This window comes from Cyprinodon variegatus, unplaced genomic scaffold (assembly GCF_000732505.1).
Source record: "Cyprinodon variegatus isolate N-32 unplaced genomic scaffold, C_variegatus-1.0 Scaffold805, whole genome shotgun sequence".
In the NCBI taxonomy this organism is placed as follows: domain Eukaryota; kingdom Metazoa; phylum Chordata; class Actinopteri; order Cyprinodontiformes; family Cyprinodontidae; genus Cyprinodon; species Cyprinodon variegatus.
Genome location: NW_015151258.1, coordinates 93,560 through 114,059, shown reverse-complemented (window position 1 = coordinate 114,059; position 20,500 = coordinate 93,560). Strand labels below are relative to the sequence as shown.

Here is a 20,500-nt window from a genome sequence, read left to right as displayed (position 1 = left end):
TTATGTCACACTTTGTGTTGAGCTTGATGGTAAATTCAAACATTAAGTGTTTCAATACTACTGAAGTATTTAAGGAATCAGAATGGCGACTCACACCACAGGTTTTCCCATTTAATGTTACCCAAAGACAGGGAAAGAAATGTTAAATAGTTAAGTCTAGTTTAAAATTGATTCACAACAGATTAGAGCTGAAACATTGATTGGTGATTAATCGATTATTGAAATATTCGTCAACGAATTTACTAATTTTTTTAATTGTTAACTGGAATATAGAGATTCTATAACATGACTGTAGCTGATAGAGTGACCCACTTAGAGCAGTAATTATGCCAAGATGGAAAGTGGAAAAGTCTTAGTTTCCCCTGATTTGATTTAATTAAAAAGTCTCCTTTAATAATAACTGAACTCTGACATTGGAGAACTTCACCTCTGCATTTAACCCATCCCTTTGGGGAGCAGTGGGCTGCCATTGTGCTGCGCCCGGGGAGCAGTGTGGGATTCGAACCGGGTAGCTGCAACCTTCTCAGAGCACAAGCGCACTGCTCTAACCCACTCTCTTTGCTATCCGATTATTAAGCGAAAATACAATGGCCAGATTAACCTATAAATAAAGATACTGTTAAAAAAGCTTCGATGATAAGACAATTCTTTTTTTTTTTTTTTTTACAATAATTACAAATCCCCTTGCTTAGATTGATGCTCCTGTTAGTCCCCTGAGTCGATTATATCAACACTGACCAGTGATACAGGTGGGAAAGAGCGGCATGTCTTCTTCTTCTGGTGTTGGCAGTTGGCAAACAGCTTTAAGTTCCTTATCGCCACCAGTTGCCCGAGCCGTTCAGTGGGTCAAATTTAAAAAGCTTGTGCATTGAATTGGCACTCTGAATTAATTGCAATTATTTTTTTTATAAGTAATTGATTTTTGTTGGGATTAATTCATCTAATTAACACTTTAAACTGACAGCCCTTGTTTTTTGTTTACCTTAAACAACATTTTTAAATCTTTTCCTGAAGAAGAAAAAACAAAACATAGCTTTGTTTTGTTTCTTTTTAACTAGGGGATGAGTTTGCCTCCATCTTCCTGATTCGCCACTCCGCTCAGGTGAACGCGGCCACAGTGGGGGCCGTGGAAACCCCTCTGCATTTAGTCTGCTCCTTCAGTCCCAAGAAACACAGCGCAGAGACGATGAGCAGCATGGCGCGGATCGCAGAGGCTCTGCTCAAAGCCGGGGCCAACCCCAACATGCAGAACAGCAAAGGCAGGTGGGTCACATGATGCCAGCTTTGTGTCGGTTATTGGATCGTAAATTTAACTGCAGTGCAAAGTGTGACGGTTCTTTTTCCTGCACGAAGGACTCCGCTGCATGAGGCCGTGGCGTCGGGGAACGAGGCGGTGTTCAACCAGCTGCTGCAGTGCAAACAGTGAGTTTCTCCCTGGATCACCAGAGGTCCTCATGTTCATCTCTCTACTGCTGACTGAAAAATCAAACCGTTTGAATCATTTGGACACAACACAAATTTTTACATATTTGTTGATATTTAAACAACATAAAAAACAAGTGTAAAAAAACAGCAGAACAGCTTATATCTCTACTTAAAATAATTAACTTTCTGAAGATATAAACGTAAGGTCACCAGTTGGTTCTTAAAACATCTTTAGACAAACCCTAAAGACTTGTTTTGACTTAGAAAACATGCAAATTGAACTGGTTTGGAATTACATTTTTTTTTTTGTTTTTTTTTATTAACCTATAGGTATGAACCAAACATTTATCACAATGATCAGCCCAATTCAAATCAAATGAACTGATTAACCCACTCACCATAACACAGGACAGCTGCAACCAATTCTGATTTTGAACTTTCTTGTCTGTTTTAAAAGTGGTTTTAAAAACGCTCCTCATCTATACCCTAACAGCTGCCATTTAGCTAGCTAACAGCTGTTTCTGTGTGCAGCAAACTAGCATGCTCTTTCTACCGTAATAACAGTCTGTCATTCATAAAATGGGAAGGTCTGGGACATTTCCTGGGACAGCTTTAGCTGGGGACAGGTGGTCCAAACTTGGACTGTCCCTGGAAATCGGGGACGTTTTGTCATCGTAGCTAATGCTATTGATAGCGTGCCACCCTCCTGTCTCCCTTCCACCAGTCAGACTCACCTCCAGGCTGTCACTCAGTGCTGCTGCCTCTGTAACTTTTCATCTATTTTTTAAGTGAGAAGGAGATGTTAGTACATTAACCATAGGTGCTAATGGCTACATAGCCAATGTTGCTAACGCTACATCCTCTTTAATGCATGTACACACTATTCAAATTCTCAGCCATAGGATCGAGATGAAAAACTTTTTCAAATGAGCTTTACATTTTTATTCTCTTATAACTAATCAAACATGAATTGAAAGTTGTTTTGAAAATTATAATTTGTTTAATACCAGGTTATGACTTCTTTAAACTTTGGGTTCACAAACTTTCAACCTGTCACCCCAAAAATAACAGCTGCAGACTTCGCTCTGGTCTGATTTTTAGCTACTTTTTACTCTTTAGTGGAACATATGCCTTTATTCTAGGACCAGTACCTATTTTTGGTTGTCGAGGGCCTATAAGTCCCTGTGACTGGCTGGATCAGGTCCACGGGTCCTTGACTTGGACACATATTACCCTTAGTGACCTAGGGAAGCCTTAGCCAAAACGCTAAAACATGATTTGTACATCTTACTCCAAAATTGGATCAAATCTGTCGTGTCTTGTTTCTAACGCTTCCTACCTTGTCGTACCATCAGCCTGTTTTGTCCTGTGCTGTAGCAGAATCTATAGCAGACTTTCTACTCTCTCTTCATCTCCATTTCTAATACATTTTCATATAATCATACAAAATGTTTTAAATGTTCTCCTAGTACTGCTTATAGAGGGCTGTTCTGGTATTTCTGGTATGAACGCCAGCCTTCAGGAATCGCTGTGGCTGATGGTTGTTTCTTTCTGTTTATGCCAAAGCTTGTAATGATGATCCCAAACATAAAGACTAATTCAAAGCTGCCACTTTTCAGGAAGATCTATGTGCTAAACCCCTTTCACTGTAGCTGCTGTCTACTAAACAGTAAACCATAATCCAGTGTTTGTGGTGTTGAATATCTGTTTATTCCATGAACAGGCAGTTATTAAACAGCAATTATCCCAAGCCAGGTCTGTCTGCTTTGAACCTTTTTCCTGTTTTTAAAAACTGGAATATATGTAAAAAATAGTTTAATTTTGGTATACATACAGCCTCAGAAGCCGCCACAATGCAGTGGAGCCCTTCTGCTGGTGTGCTGGTGAAGATTCTCAGTCATCCAGGTCATAGTTGTTCCAAAACAAATTAAACAATCCACTGGACTTTGTTTCCAAGTTTGAAGACGTTTTGCTTTCCATTCAGGAAGCTTTCTCAATTCAAAATGTCAGGAATAGCTTTGTGTTGCTTTATTCAGTAGCCCAACAAAGCTTTGTTTTTGCTTAGACAACATGCAAATTGAAACGTACGAAAGGATCCATCTAAATGGGGGTCGTTTAGACTTAGACAGATTTAGATTCATTTTGTGTATAAAAAAAAAAAACTCATTTAAAACAGCTCTAGACAATTTCATTGTTTAAAGTGCAGCCTTGAACAAGTTGAAAAAGTTTGGTTTCTTTGTTAGCCTGCAATGCCCCATACCTGTCTCTGAAAGGGGGGTCGTTAGAGGGAATTGTTGGCCTGGCTGAATGGGTGAGGTCGTCTTTTCCCCTGTGAGGGGGTTGGGGTTGCGATGATGGCGAGAAGGGATTAACTCAGTTGCTGTATTGTTGGCGGTTTGCTCAGGGCCGCAGTCCTGCTGGAAAAGTGTCGCAGATTCTGCCTCCAGTGTCCCCTAACCCCACTAAAGACGGGTACCATGGGTTCAGATTATGTGTTCAGGGTTTTTTAAAGGTTAAGGAGGTAAAGCGGAGACAAAAGTTTGTCAATCTTAAAGCCTACAGACATGTACATTTTCACTCAGACAGACTGGCAGCCTATATTTGGCAGAAGGATGAAGGTCCAAGATGTATAATTTCCTAGCTGACATACTAGGTGGTCAAAGCATCAAAAGGCGTCTATAACGTCTCGAAGTGTGTCATAGTCAGACGCACTTCGAGAGCCTTTTTGGGTTTTTTTTATGTGCTGTTGAGTTTATTCAGAAACTTCTGTTCTTTACTGGTGTCTTGTCTACAATGGCAGAAGCAATAAAGTGAGTGGCTTTGCTTTATTTTCTGTAATGAGTTGTGGACAAAGGGAGGTTTAAGATGAAATGATCATTAATACATGCAGTCAGTTCATCAGCATAATAATCCTAAATATCCTGTAGCCATAGACCCCCTTAGTAATTCAGCCATGGCTCCCTGAAGCCAAACAGGCTTTGAAGGTTTTCCCACCGCTGTTATTAGCGGCTGGAAGTGAATATAAGCATTTTCGGGAGGTTAAAAAGTGCAAAAATCATAATATAAAATAATATTTAGATATATTATTCAGGTATTTATAAACTGTTTCAGTTTGGTAACAAAATACTTTGGAGTGATCAGAACATCCTCACTTTTCTTTCTACATGATAAAAACATCCTCCAGGCTTTTTATGAAACCTAGTGAAATGTAAAACCTTAAAAGGAGAAGTCCGGTCAGCAGGGAATAATCAATAGATCATCTATACCTAAAACTGATAGGTTCGCTGTGATTAATCAGTAAAGAAAATCATTTCGTATAGCGTGTTGTGACAAACACCACATACAGCACTGGGACTTGATCAACAGCCAATACCGCACCGTGACGTTACAAACCAGTAGGTGGCAGTAGTGTTCTTTGACAGTCATCGATGTCTGCAGTAAAGCACATTCAAATTAAAATTACACTTAATTATAACACATAATGTTATATATAAAGTACTTTCAAAAGTTTGAATTCTGAATATGACCGGACTTCTTCTCCTTTAAATATTTTCTTGTGTATCTATGCTGACAGCTAAACAGGAGCAGAGATCACGGCTTGGTTGCACTGACAGTGCAACCCAGCCCAGACCAGCTTCTCTGATTAGTTGATGCTGTGATTTGTTAAATTTTTTCCAATTTGAATGTCTGACGCTTTAGACCTGTTTGATGTCCATCAATGCTTGGAAGCTCAAAATTCTTCCAATGAGTCGTCAGACATCCGAAACGCTCCGCAGGACGTCTCCGTGCCCCATGATGCGTGTCCACCATAGACTTTGCATGGTAACTGTCTGCCTCTTTGGTGTGAACGCAGCTTTATGCTTGGAACACGCCGCATGCAACAGCCTCCTACTTCAGTTCTGGGACCTGTTTGAAAGTCATAAGCTTTGGAACGCTGCTGCTTTACACTTGTGACAAAATGTGAAGGATTACAGAGGGATGTGAATATTTTTCCGATTCTTCCAGGTTTTCTGACTTATTTTATCCCCATCTTGACAGACTTGACCTGGAACTGAAAGACCATGAGGGCAGCACAGCTCTGTGGCTGGGTCTGCAGCACATCACCATGTCCTCAGACCTCTCTGTGAACCCATTCGAGGACGACGCCCCGGTCTTAAACGGGACCTCATTCAATGAGAACGGCTTCGCAGCTCAGCTCATCAAGAGAGGAAGTAATCCTGACGCACCCGACGCTGCCACAGGTATCGATCAGTTGTTTTATTTTCCAGCAAGATGTGGTCAGAAGGTTCTCAGTCTCACGTGTTGCCTTCCTTACAGGAAACTGTCTTATGCAAAGAGCAGCTCGCGCCGGCAATGAGGCTGCGGCTCTTTTCTTAGCAACCCATGGGGCAAAGGTCAACCACATCAATAAATGGGTACGTGCTGTCGGATCCGTCTTCCTTATGGGTTCAGTCATTAGAAAATGGTTCTCGGCATTCAGACTGATTCTCGTATGTTCAGCTGGATGAAAGGTGCTGATTCTGTGTGCCTTCCTACAGGGAGAGAGCCCGCTTCACACGGCATGTCGCTCGGGCCTGGCAGGCCTGACTGCCGAGCTGCTCCAGCAAGGTGCCAACCCTAACCTGCAGACCCAGAAGGCTCTGCCTGAGGACGGCCAGGGCGTGGCTCTGCAGACGCCACTCCACATGGCCATCGCCCACAACCACCCAGACGTCGTCTCTGTCATTTTGGAACAAAAAGGTAGGCCAAGCTTTATTTGACAGCTGGGATAAATAGTTTCTACTCGGATGATTTGAACATCCTGATATCTAACCTGTCCTAAATGACTTGTTCTGGTTTGCAGCTAATGCACTTCACGCAACCAACAACCTCCAGATCATTCCAGACTTCAGTCTAAAAGACTCCATGGACCAGACGGTTCTGGGTCTGGCTCTCTGGACGGGTACTTCATGATCCATTTAACAGCAGGGTTTGTTCTGGGGTTTGTTTTCTGACTGATTCAATCGCACCCTGCCAGGTATGCACACTATTGCGGCCCAGCTGCTGGGTTCTGGGGCCTCGATCAATGACACTATGTCCAACGGACAAACTCTGCTCCACATGGCCATCCAAAGACAGGACAGCAAGAGCGCCCTCTTTCTCCTGGAACATCAGGCAGACATCAATGTCAGGTAAGATCTACCAAGTTAATCCCCCGCTTCAGGTCAATGAAGCATGTTTAAAAACTGTTTCAGGTTCTGACGATAAATACTGAATATATGGTAGTTTACCTTAAATTAGAATTTTAATCAGGCACAGCTTTGACAGCCCACCTGCAGCTCTTCAGGTTCTCTCCACAACCTCCCCCAATCACGTTAGACCAACACGTGAGACAGAAGCTAGTCCTGCAGTTAAATCTCAAAGCATTTCAGATGCCTCGTTGAAAAATTAGGAAGGTGGACTTTATAGTGAATTATATTTTTAAGATGTATTCGTTGTGTTATTTGAAAATATACTTTAACTAAGAAAAGCACCAGAAAGCTTAATATGATGCTTGGTAGTTTTTATTCTTTCTCATTGATCCATAGGTTTGTGCACAGACCCCTTAAAGGGAATGAGTCTAGGGCCGTTTCTCAATATGTATACTTGTGCGTTTTCATGTGCTTGTGAAACATTGGCCTCAGTCCTAGTACTGCTCCATTTCACAAGAACAGCAGACCGAGAACGGACAAAATCCCCGGATGTTGTTCTCGCCCCTCCCTATTTACCCAGCATGCATCAGAGCAGACTTGTCCGTTCTTGAGATTGACTTGTCCGTTCTTGAGATTACTGCACTAGTGCTGCATGCACTGCAGCAGCAGCTGCTTCCAGGGAAGCGCTCACAGAGCTCAGAGTATTAAGTTAAAGGTTTTCTTTTCTGTAGCTGTTGTTCTTTATAAATATGTTTTAAGATCATTTGAGGCTCATTATACTTTTAAGGGTCACTATATGGTCCATTTACCGATTAAAGTGCGTAATTTGAAAAAAATGTCCAAAGTTCAAAGGACCGCGGCAGCTAGCGGACCTCTGAGGCTAACCTCAGCCAGGGCTAACATTAGCCTGTCTGCAGCAGCCCTCTATCTGCATTGCCGTATGTGAAGAACCGCTGGCTATGATGGCGATTTCTATTTGTTTAGTTTTATTTGGCAAAATGTTCATTTAATTTGTGTTTATCTGACTTTAATTATTATTCCGCCACTAGATGAGAAAAGTAAGATTTATTATTATCTAGATGCTATTAATAACATGAGGGGAAATGCAGCTCCAGACGCGCAGTGTGTGGTGATGTCATCAGTACGTTTCTGTTCCAATTGATCCATATTTATGCTGCGTGCTCCCGGTCTCCCAGAGTCTATACTTTCCTGTGTTCTTCTCAAGAACATACTTGGAGAGGACATGAGTGCTTAACTTGTGAATTGAGAAACGGCCTAAGTGTCGGACTTTCCTGAAATCAATCTGAATACCTCCATGTTAAAAGATGTCGTTGACCGCAAGCTGTGATCCGGCTCAGTTTAGGTGTCATGTCTGCGTTCATACGATTCATCCAGCAGCATCTTTTCTACTTCCAGAACACAAGAGGGACAAACGGCACTACAGCTGGCCATCAGCAACCAGCTGCCGCTCGTGGTGGACGCCATCTGCACCAGAGGGGCTGACATGACGATTCCAGATGAAAAAGGGGATCCTCCGTTATGGCTGGCTCTGGAGAATGGCCTGGAAGATATTGCATCCACGCTGGTAAGAGAAGAAAACATGACGCTGCAGGACAGGTGTTACTGTGACAAGTTAGAATGGTCGAACAATCGGCTGGGTTTTGTTAGAATACATTTCTCAGCTGATTTATACTTTGCTAACCCTCAGTTGTTGTAAAGATTAAACCAGATTTTTCATTTTTATCTGCTGTAAAAGAATTTGTAATAACATTTGTAATAGTTTTGGAGGCTCTGCTGCATGAGTCTAAACAATATCATTTACGGAAATAAAAAAACATCCCGGAGCAGAAGTTAAGTTTAAACTGTAAAAGATATTTTTTTCATTTGATAAAAAAGCTTCTGAATCTGTAAATATGCTCCATTCAGATCTTCTCCAGGAGTGAAGTTTTAGCTTCAGTGGGTTCAGATGCTCTTAGCTGGGGGTCAGCAAGCCACGGCTCTGGAGCTGCATGTGGCTCTTTATCGTCCGCCTTGCAGCTCCCTGGAGCTTTTTCAAAATGTATGAAAATCTTTTTTTAATATGAAAATAATTATGTTTTCCAGTGCTGTAAACATTTTTATAATACCGTAAATTTTCGGACTATAAGCCGTGACTTTTTCCCCATTTTTCAACCTTGCGGCTGATATAACAATGCGGCTTATCTATGGACCTTTACAGCTAACAGCCACTAGAGTAATACCTAAATCTATGGATTTTACCATCCACCATGTTGACGTCACATTTGCTTCAACACACAAGTATGGTAGCCCTTGGCGGGGGAATGCGGAGGTCCTCTGGGAGCAGACTTCTTCCGCGAGTAGTACGAGACAGAACGACAGCGAGAAAGACTGACATTAAACATAAAAAACCTGCGGCTTATAGTCCGGTGCGGCTTGTATATGTACAAATCATGCAAATTAGCTTCTGCGGCTTATATTCACGTACGGCTAATAGTCCAAAAATTATGGTAAATAAATTTAAACAATAATTTGCGTCAAAGCCATAGAGATCAGTGGTCATAACTTGCGACCAGCGTGGCACGCTGCCAGGTAAACAAAGCTGCAGGTGTGTCTCGGCCCATGGATTCCAGAGGAAAAATAGGAAGATAGCTGATGAGAAAAGAGGATTCAAAGAAAAGATCAAATCATTGTCATTATCAATGCAAAAGGATTGCCAGCATTTTTGCTTTGTAATGAGAGGTTGTCAAAAAATAAAAATAAACATTTGGAAAGGCATTTCCAGGGAAGGCAAGCTAAATATGCAGCTGAAACACCAAGCTGGGAGGGAGAGAAAAACTGCGATTGCAGAACTTCTGGACAGATTATAGGAGAGCAAAGATGGATTTAAGAAGTGGATTGCATCTCCAAACTCCACTACTGCTGCTAGTTTTGTTGCAAGGATGGAAAACCATCCACAGATCTAACAGGTAGCGCTCTGATGCAGGGATGTTAACTTTCTTCCATTTCCCCCCCCCTCAAATCCTAAAAATATCTATCACACCAAGGAACCATGGTGATGGACGATGTGGGATTTCAGGGTTAGAGAGCTCTGCTCTGATGGATGTCAGCTCCTGCTTGGTTCCTCATGACTCAATCATCTCCTCCCAACAGAAACACGTCCACCATAGAAAGATTCCTTTATCGTGTTTCTATAATTTCATCAATGCAACAAACTTAAACCACACGGTGAAGGGCGGTGAAGCGGAGCGCGATGGGAGCGTTCACTGCTCCTCCCTCACCTCATACTGCTATGTGACATTTGCTTCAGGATAAACCTTTAATAATGAATGATTATTATATATTTAAGCCCACATGGTCCTTTTCTATAGTAGGATAATACACTTAGAGCCCGTGTTGCCATACGAGGCATATATAAGAGTTTTACATTTTTGTGGCTCCAGACAGATTTATTTTTTGTTTTTTTGGTCCAATATGGCTCTTTGCTTAGAGCAGGTGCTGGCAACCCAAACTGATCAATCTCCTAAAAAGCACTATTTGCAACTGCTTTTTATTTGTGGAAAAAAAAAGAAAACAGGTTAGGATGAATTGTTAAAATAACAATTAGTTGAAGACTTAAAGGTGCTGTAGGAGATCTTGGAAAAAACGGTTCCAGCATATTCCAGCTATATTTTTGAACATACACAACCATGCCTCTCCCTTCAGAGCACCCCTCGAAATCACACCTTTAAAACACATGAATGTGATCACTCATATGATCACATATGATCACTCCTCTGAAACAGTTTATTAACGCCTAAATTAACTTAAAATACCTAAATCTGCCAGCAAAACTTGTTCATTTTTATTATCCTGATGCCTGAAGTTTGGATTACTTACATGAAAAAAGCCTTCCAGCCGCTGCGGCAAGGAGGCGACCGGGCCAGAGGCTGCTGGTGAATGGGATTCCTAGTGACAGGACACCGCTGGTGTACGGAGGTCTGAGCGGCTCCAACAGAAGTTGGATGGCAGGATGGTAATCTGGATGAACTGACTGCACCGACGATGTTTCCAGACCTTCTATTTCACTGCTCGCTAAGCGGCTGTGGGGAGATCTTTAAGCCANCGCGCCCTATAGTCCGGTGCGCCTTATGTGTGTGTTAAATACAGAAATGGGACACATAACTGAGAGTGCGCCTTTTAGTACGGTGCGCCTTATGGTCGTGAAAATACGGTAAATCTATGGATTTTACCATCAACCATGTTGACGTCACATTTGCTTCAACACACAAGTATGGTGGCCCTTGGCGGGGGAATGCAGAGGTCCTCTGGGAGCAGACTTCTTCCGCGAGTAGTACGAGACAGAACGACAGCAAGAAAGACGGACATTAAACATAAAAAACCTGCGGCTTATAGTCCGGTGCGTCTTGTATATGTACAAATCATGCAATTTAGCTTCTGCGGCTTATATTCAGGTATGGCTAATAGTCCAAAAATTATGGTAAATAAATTTAAACAATAATTTGCATCATAGCCATAGAGATCAGTGGTCATAACTTGCAACCAGCGTGGCACGCTGCCAGGTAAACAAAGCTGCAGGTGTGTCTCGGACCATGGATTCCAGAGGAAAAATAGGAAGATAGCTGATGAGAAAAGAGGATTCAAAGAAAAGATCAAATCATTGTCATTATCAATGCAAAAGGATTGCCCGCATTTTTGCTTTGTAATGAGAGGTTGTCAAAAAATAAAAATAAACATTTGGAAAGGCATTTCCAGGGAAGGCAAGCTAAATATGCAGCTGAAACACCAAGCTGGGAGGGAGAGAAAAACTGCGATTGCAGAACTTCTGGACAGATTATAGGAGAGCAAAGATGGATTTAAGAAGTGGATTGCATCTCCAAACTCCACTACTGCTGCTAGTTTTGTTGCAAGGATGGAAAACCATCCACAGATCTAACAGGTAGCGCTCTGATGCAGGGATGTTAACTTTCTTCCATTTCCCCCCCCCTCAAATCCTAAAAATATCTATCACACCAAGGAACCATGGTGATGGACGATGTGGGATTTCAGGGTTAGAGAGCTCTGCTCTGATGGATGTCAGCTCCTGCTTGGTTCCTCATGACTCAATCATCTCCTCCCAACAGAAACACGTCCACCATAGAAAGATTCCTTTATCGTGTTTCTATAATTTCATCAATGCAACAAACTTAAACCACACGGTGAAGGGCGGTGAAGCGGAGCGCGATGGGAGCGTTCACTGCTCCTCCCTCACCTCATACTGCTATGTGACATTTGCTTCAGGATAAACCTTTAATAATGAATGATTATTATATATTTAAGCCCACATGGTCCTTTTCTATAGTAGGATAATACACTTAGAGCCCGTGTTGCCATACGAGGCATATATAAGAGTTTTACATTTTTGTGGCTCCAGACAGATTTATTTTTTGTTTTTTTGGTCCAATATGGCTCTTTGCTTAGAGCAGGTGCTGGCAACCCAAACTGATCAATCTCCTAAAAAGCACTATTTGCAACTGCTTTTTATTTGTGGAAAAAAAAAGAAAACAGGTTAGGATGAATTGTTAAAATAACAATTAGTTGAAGACTTAAAGGTGCTGTAGGAGATCTTGGAAAAAACGGTTCCAGCATATTCCAGCTATATTTTTGAACATACACAACCATGCCTCTCCCTTCAGAGCACCCCTCGAAATCACACCTTTAAAACACATGAATGTGATCACTCATATGATCACATATGATCACTCCTCTGAAACAGTTTATTAACGCCTAAATTAACTTAAAATACCTAAATCTGCCAGCAAAACTTGTTCATTTTTATTATCCTGATGCCTGAAGTTTGGATTACTTACATGAAAAAAGCCTTCCAGCCGCTGCGGCAAGGAGGCGACCGGGCCAGAGGCTGCTGGTGAATGGGATTCCTAGTGACAGGACACCGCTGGTGTACGGAGGTCTGAGCGGCTCCAACAGAATTTGGATGGCAGGATGGTAATCTGGATGAACTGACTGCACCGACGATGTTTCCAGACCTTCTATTTCACTGCTCGCTAAGCGGCTGTGGGGAGATCTTTAAGCCAGATGGTAAAAAATGCGTCAGAAAAGCTCTCCTGCAACTTTAAACTTTACAAATGTGTCTGAAGCGGTATTTTCCTGCGTCCAAACTGCAGGCAAACGTGCATCACATGTGACTTTTCATAGTCTAAACAGTTGAGCTCTGATCTTTTCACCCCCTTAAAAAAAAAAAAAAAATCAGATTTAAGCCACTTCCATATGTGGCACTAAATCAGATACGTTCATTTACAAAGCATCTACAGTGAGATGCGTCATCCTTTTCCATCACTGCCGGGTCTCTCCACACATCAACAGGCATTTCAGCATCAAAAATCAGCTTCTGGAGGTCATAAAATATGTTCCAGCCGGAGCAACAAATCACTACCTTCTAGCTCTGCCCCTACAAATGGAGAGTTCTTGCAGCAGAGAAAAATCACATAATTTTTTTTTTTAGCGTGCAGTCACTTAATCAGACTGAGAATCTTCTAGCCATGTTCACCATCAGTTTTCTCTTTGGAATCTTTTCACTAAAGGGTCACAGAACCACTGTTGTCTTTGCTTGAAACTTCTTAAACATGCAAATCAGGAAAAAAAATGTTCTGTGTTTTTCTGTGATGCCCTGCAGGTACGTCATGGCTGCGATGCCACCTGTTGGAGTCAGGGTCCCTCTGGCTGCATGCAGACGCTCCTGCACCGAGCCGTGGACGAGAACAATGAGGTCTCTGCTTGCTTCCTCATCCGCAGGTTTGCTACACATCAAGACACACGTTGTCCTAATCAGGAACACTCCTGTTATTTTTAATGAAGCAATGAAGCATCATCTCCAGGGTTGGACAAGTTACTTTTAAGTTATTCAATTACTTTTTTAAGTAACTTGTAACTATAACCCATAAGTAATGTTATGATCTAAAGATTCAAAGAACTGAGAAATGTTCATATTATTTTAAATACAACCTGAGGTTCAGTGATGGAATATAAAGTGTTATGGATTAATAAATTATTAATTCAAAGGTCCACACATCTGAAAACACTGAAAATTTAATCTGCAATGTTTTGGAGACAATGTTGCATTATAATATAATAAAAATAATAATAATAATAATAATAATAATAATAATAATAATAATAATAATAATAATGGTTGTTGGTTAAAACTAAACAAAAAAAATATTATTTTATATTTCTATTTTGCACATCAACTGCATGTAAATGGCTTTAAAATAAATATGAAGCTGGAAAATAATGATTTTCAAGAAGTTCAACAAAAATAAAATATATACTTTCCAATGGAATTAAAGCAGTGTTGTTTTTGACAGACATCTTAGATTTAGTCTCTGTTTTCGTCTTCAGGATGAAAACTGGTTTTAGTCCCATTTTAATTATTACTACATGTGATAGTTTTAGTCAGCTTTATGCAGTGTTGTTTTTGTCAACGATGAGGATGACGAAATAATTTCGTTGACGCTCCTTTTTTTTTTTTCATGACGATAACAAAAATAGACGAGCTAAACGTGGATCTTTGATGACTTAAAACATGACTAGTTATGGGTTTGAGTTTTCGTCGACGAGACTAAATAGAAAGTTGCAGGTAGTTGGTCAGACGTTTTAACTGCATCATTGTGCTGTAATCAGCTAAGCAGTATCAGCCGTGCAGCTGCGTCCTGTTTGATCCTGCAGCACAGCGTTGCACATGCTGTGGGAGCACAGATGGATCATGGCAGCAGCGGCAGGTCTGAGAAAATAATCCAGAATGGTCTGGTACTGTGCGCTCTTCCCTCTGTGCTTGTGCAGAAATGCGTCTTTGCATGCGGAGCTCCGAGTCTGTGCTTTACACTTCACTCTAATGGTTCGCTCTCAGCAGTATGGCTCTTACATCGCTACTTAATAAACTATGTGGCTGATCATCCCCTGCCAAGCATAAAAAATCCCTTTGTCCAAGATCAAGATTTTATTTCTTCCAGCTCAGAAGAGATGATAAACATTCTTTAATTTCTACCAAAAGGAATCGCTAAATTATACCCAAAGCAAATATTTCATTGCATACCGTTTATTTTTGGAAAAAGAAACAGATGAAAAGGTACATGGAAACAAAAACAATTAGATAGAAATATGCAAAGATCTATCTATTGAAATATGATGTAAATGTTTCCTTGTATTGTCATTAAAACATTTTCTCTGTTTCCTATATGTCAACATTTTAGATAGCATATTCATTAAATGTAGGTCTGGTTTGCCATGGCATTTCAAGGCAATTATGTAGGTTCTCAGTTTATTTGTTTTTTAAATCAAAACCTGTAAATTTAAATCTACTTTGACCCCTGAGCAGCAGTGACTAAGGGGTAAATTCTCCGAAATGGAGCCAAAATGGCCAAAGTAGAAAGGAGAATATTTTTGTTATTTGCTTTTTTGGGGTAATAAAGATTTTATTGATCGGTGTGTAATGCATTATTCAGAGTGGAACAGGAATTGTTTGCTTTACGATGGAAATATTTTATGTCTAAAACCATTCCTTTAATGTACATTTTGTTAGCTTGTCTGTCCGCTATATTAAACAATATGATGTGTTGAACTAGATCTGCTATTTTCACAATTTTTGTGAGACACTTTTTTTTTTTTTTATATAAAGTAGGGCATTTATTCATAAAAAGGTTTATTTGAATTCTATAAATCAAAGTTTTCTGCCCAACAGCAATGATGAACTGCACAGCAGTATTCTATACCAGCTACTGTAGGATCTAGGCTAGAGCTGTCAATCTGGTAAACAATTTGGTTCATATTTGAAATTGTAAAGGTTAACTTTTTTTGCAACATTTTTCATCTTCCAGTCACAGCTTGAAGAGCAGAGTTAGTCAGAGTTGAGCGCGCAGTATCAGACAATTCTGGATTATTTTTACGCCTGCTGCTGCTTGCATGGTCCATCTGTGTTCATGCAGAATGTGCAGCGCTGCTAGGCAGGTGGCATCACGACCAAACACAGCAGCATGGCTGATACTGCTTAGTTTGTCTAACAGTTTGCAGCACAATGATGCATTTGAAATGTCTGACCACCCGCTAACATTTCTATTTGACCTCGTCCGGTTACCGAAAACTCACACCTGTGACTCGTCATGTTTAGCTCGTCAGTTCTCGTTATCCTCATTTTAAAAAAAAATAAAAAAATTTCGTCATCATTAATGGAAATGACACTGAATTAAACGCGGTCAGACTATTCCAGAAAAACATGAAAGGACTGTATGCTCCCAGGATTTTTTTGTGGAGAAAATGTAAACATGCAGGTAAAATCATTTTAGCCCTGAGAAGGTAGAGAACGTATGTTAATTAAAGGCAGCAGCTGTCTGTCAGTGACATGAGGGGCTTTTTTAATGAGAAAACCATTTAGCTATTTAGCCTTCAGTAGCGCTTTACTATAAGAACGCTGTCATAGAATATGGGGATCTGCGCCTTGATCTCTGCTGGGCCGTTGCATGCGCCACGAATGCCTCATACCAGCAAACTAGTCCTTTATCCATGGCAAGAAACTAATAATGAATCTGTAATGGCCAATGCGGCACTGAGTTTTACACACTAATTATTTACAGTTACTGGAAAAGTAATGCATTCACCGTAACACGTTAATAATGTCAGTAATAATGTCATAAGTCAGTCCCCAACATTGTCCGTGTCATAGAAGTGTCCAAAAGCTCAGAGGCCTGGGTAGTCTTTCATCCGTTCTGTGGGTGTGTGTGTTCAGTGGGTGTGATGTAAACAGCCCAAGGCGACCTGGTCCTAATGGGGAAGGAGACGAAGAAGCCAGAGATGGACAATCGCCCCTCCACCTGGCGAGCAGCTGGGGTCTGGAGGACGTGGTGCAGTGCCTTTTGGAGTTTGGAGCTAATGTCAATGCACAAGTGAGTTCAGTCTGGTCTTTGTGTTTATTTATGTTCCTGATATGTTTTGCTTTCCAGCAGAGCTGGTTGTGAATGTAGCTGCTCATGATGTTTTCTTTACTTTTCAGGATGCAGAGGGCAGAGCTCCCATCCACGCTGCTATTAGCAACCAGCACAACGTCATCATCCAGCTCCTCATTTCCCATCCAGACATTCGGCTCAACCTCCGCGATCGCCAAGGAATGACACCGTTTGCCTGCGCCATGACGCACAAAAACAACAAAGCTGCTGAAGCCATCCTAAAGCGGGAGCCAGGTGCTGCTGAGCAGGTAGCGCAGTAAAAAAAAGACGCCTCTGTAAAGCTCAACTGCACGAATCTTTCAACACTAAATGATCCCCATCTGCCCAGGTGGACAACAAAGGGAGGAACTTCCTCCACGTAGCTGTTCAAAACTCGGACATCGAAAGCGTCCTGTTCCTCATCAGCGTCCAAGCCAATGTCAACTCCAGAGTTCAGGACTCTGCCAAACTCACGCCTCTTCACCTGGCCGTGCAGACTGGCTCCGAGATCATCGTCCGCAACCTGGTACAACAAACCTTTATCTAAAGAATCACTTCAAATGTTTCTGGGATTTCTGACATTCACTTTATTTTCCATCCAGCTTCTTGCAGGAGCCAAAGTTAACGAGCTGACCAAGCACAGGCAGACGGCGCTGCACCTGGCTGCCCAGCAGGACCAGGCCACTATTTGCTCCGTACTGCTGGAGAATGGCATCGATTTTGCTGCTGAGGATGAAAATGGCAACAACGGTATGTCATTGATTAGAAAATGCAGCGCTTTTTGTTTTCTTCTTTTGCTCCAGAAAAATGTAACCTTTTATAGAAAACTTTTTCTGTCAACGTCACAGATGCATCAGATCGTTAGCTGGATGCAAAACAAACCGACAACTAGGGGGTGGCCAATATAAACCAGCACAGGGGCGGCTACACAAGGAGCTTAGATTAGCAGATTGTTTTGTTACTGGTTGCCAGATAATGGCTCTTTCTCAATGTGCGTTCTTGAGCGCTAGAACGAGAATGCATCAAATCCCCGGATGTTGTTCTCACCCCGCCCTCTTTACCCAGCATGCATCAGAGCAGACTTGTTCATTCTTGAGATTTACAGCTGTCCCAGCATGCACTGCGGCAGCAGCTTTCAATGGAGCGCTCCATTGAAAGTATGTATGTATGTATGAATGAATGAACATTTTGCATTTAAGATGAAAAAAGAAATACTTCATCTGCCAATATGCCATATCCAGATCTCCACAAGTGGAAAAGTTTGAGCTTCAAATGGTCATTCCAAAAAACAATCCACTGGACTTTGTTTCCAAGTTTTAGGACGTTTTGCTTCCCATCCAGGAAGCTTTTTAAATTCAAGATGTCAGGAATAGCGTTGAGTTCCAGGCTTTATGCAGTAGCCCAACAAAGCCTTGTTTTGGCTTAGAAAACATGCAGATTGAAACGGATGAACGGGTCCACCCCTTTGGAATGGGGGTTGTTTGGCCTCTTTTGTTAGCCTGCAGTACCCCATACCTGTCTATGTCTCTTAAAGGGGTCGTTAAAGGGAATTGCTGGCCTGGCTGAATAGGCAAGGTCTTCTGTTCCCCTGTAAAGGGGATGGGGCTGCGATCATAGCAGGAAGGGATTACCTCAGTTGCTGCATTGTAGGTTTTTGAAAGCTAAAAAACTTTGATTCCAAGTTTGAAGACACTTACTTTTTTGGAATGACTATGAGCTGGATGACTGAGAAACTTCACCCACAGTTTCACTTGGTGTAATTTCCATATGCAAAATAATTGTTAGTTGCAGCCCTGGTTGGAACCATCAGACCTGCTTTTACACACATTCTCAGTTTTGATGGGAATTAATAAATGGATCCATCCAGCTGCTAATGCATCTTATCATTGATGATTGTTTTGGATGTTTTTATGCCTTTTAAAAAATGAGTGTTTTTGTGTTTTCATTTTTGGGTGAACATGCCGTGTTGCATGGATCTAATTTTAAGGTTTTGCAACAACCAAACAATTTTGAAAGGAGGCGTTATTCTTGTCTTTGAAACCGATGCCATGCAGGAACCAGTCAGTCCAGTTTAACAGCAGCAGGTTGGAGTAAACAGGAATCACAGTCTAAGGTGGTGGAGGTTTGGGGCAGGGCAGCTTTACACTCCAGCTTATCCTCAAATGGCCCGTGTTTTCATTTGGTTCCAAATTATTTGAAGGGAATTATGTCGTTGAGAAACATGAATAAATGTAATTTTTTTGACTTAACCTTTAAATGAAAGTCTTATTTTTATCCTGTCAGGATTCTAATAGTCTTCCTTTTTTCTGCCCCCGTTTCTTCAGCTCTGCATCTGGCTGTGATGCAGGGCCGCCTTAACAATGTCAGAACCCTTCTCACAGAGTCCAACGTTGATGCCGAGGCCTTCAATCTCAGGTACGCCAACCCTCTCAGTTACATGTTTCACTAAAGCCAGGCATACATTGTAAGACTTTTTTTTTTTACCCTTTTTGGGCCGATTTTCCAGTCGTACGTGAATTTCAGCCTCATCGTGCCTCATGTAGTATACAGAGGGGCGATCAGCCTCTCACTACCACCTCCCCATCAGGAATCATAAGGTCTGGAGAAAATCAAACATGTTTTTGATTCAGTCGGCCATCTTAAGGTGGTTGTGGACAAATCCTGCTGTCGAAGCAGAGCTACGAGCCGATTTACCAGAACCTCGACTGCGCATGTGCAAACAAGGGAGTTCTTCTTCTTCTTCCAGATTGACGAGTCTGTTCAGAGCTGAGTCCGACATGATTTTTCAGACGTACATTGTGAGCAGGTGGATCACATCAGAGCATCGGGCTGCAGTGTGAGAACATGCATCGTAAGCTGTGAACTTTTAAACCGTGTGATTTCATCGTACAGTTTGAGCTGTAGCTGCGTGCAACGATATCGCACAGTGTATGCCTGGCTTAATGTGCAGAAAAACCACCATGACAGCAAAGAAATGGGAAATATTAAAGGAAAAAAAATCTCTGCTCAGGGGTCAGTCACCGATGCACGTGCTGGGCCATTATGGTAAAGAGAACGCGGCAGCCATCTTTGAGTTATTCCTGGAGTGTATGCCAGAATATCCTCTAGACAAGCCAGACGGAGACGGGAATGCTGGTACTGTTGTGTTAATTTTCATTTTTACTTTTCTGCACATGCTGCCTTTTGGTGTAAAAACAGTCTGTGATCATATCTGCTTCATCGCAGTTCTGCTTCTGGCCTACATGAAAGGGAACGCCAACCTGTGCCGCGCCATTGTGAGGGCCGGGGCCCGCCTGGGGGTCACAAACAATCAGGGCATCAATATTTTCAACTACCAAGTTGCAACAAAGCAGTTGCTTTTCCGCCTTCTAGGTGGGTTTTCATGCTTTTTTTTCCTCCTCTCATTCTGTTTTTTTCTTTCTTCGTGTAATTAAACATCCTTCTGGTTCAAAGATATGCTGTCCAAAGAGCCCCCTTGGTGTGATGGGTCCAACTGCTACGAATGCAACGCCAAGTTTGGCGTTACGACACGGAAACATCACTGGTTAGTCAGCCCACTTTTCTTCTTACGGTGGTTCGCAGGTTTCAGAACAACAAATGTTTCACAAACTCTGCTGCTTCTGTGTTTTTGATCAAAGTTTCTACAGTTTAATGAGAATCAAGCATGAGGCTGTAGAGATCCAGTTACAGATGAAACAATTGGATGATGCACATATTTATTTTAAAACATAAATACCCCCATTTTATATAACCAAATATATTATCCATAAATGGACCATGTTATTATTATTGTTATGAATACTATTATTCCAATTATTATGAAGAGTAGTAGTATTATTTGCACTGTGTTTCTGCCAGTGTTGGGCACGTTACTTTGAAAAAGTAATTAGTTATAGTTACTAGTTACTTCTCCCAAAAAGTAACTGAGTTACT

General features: G+C 41.5%; 1 protein-coding gene across 1 annotated transcript in view; it reads left to right on the top strand.

The window, feature by feature from the left end:
• Window positions 1-20,500, top strand: part of ankfy1 (ankyrin repeat and FYVE domain containing 1) — a 32,128-nt gene that overhangs the window by 7,361 nt on the left and 4,267 nt on the right. The window contains exons 7-23 of the mRNA XM_015396548.1: window positions 1,059-1,263; window positions 1,354-1,422; window positions 5,464-5,666; window positions 5,743-5,840; window positions 5,964-6,165; window positions 6,269-6,367; window positions 6,443-6,596; window positions 8,013-8,181; window positions 13,267-13,385; window positions 16,372-16,528; window positions 16,636-16,836; window positions 16,917-17,093; window positions 17,170-17,317; window positions 18,892-18,982; window positions 19,578-19,702; window positions 19,793-19,939; window positions 20,021-20,111. Of these exons, the coding sequence (XP_015252034.1) occupies window positions 1,059-1,263; window positions 1,354-1,422; window positions 5,464-5,666; window positions 5,743-5,840; window positions 5,964-6,165; window positions 6,269-6,367; window positions 6,443-6,596; window positions 8,013-8,181; window positions 13,267-13,385; window positions 16,372-16,528; window positions 16,636-16,836; window positions 16,917-17,093; window positions 17,170-17,317; window positions 18,892-18,982; window positions 19,578-19,702; window positions 19,793-19,939; window positions 20,021-20,111 (2,455 nt within the window). The remainder of the gene's footprint in view (window positions 1-1,058; window positions 1,264-1,353; window positions 1,423-5,463; window positions 5,667-5,742; window positions 5,841-5,963; window positions 6,166-6,268; window positions 6,368-6,442; window positions 6,597-8,012; window positions 8,182-13,266; window positions 13,386-16,371; window positions 16,529-16,635; window positions 16,837-16,916; window positions 17,094-17,169; window positions 17,318-18,891; window positions 18,983-19,577; window positions 19,703-19,792; window positions 19,940-20,020; window positions 20,112-20,500) is intronic.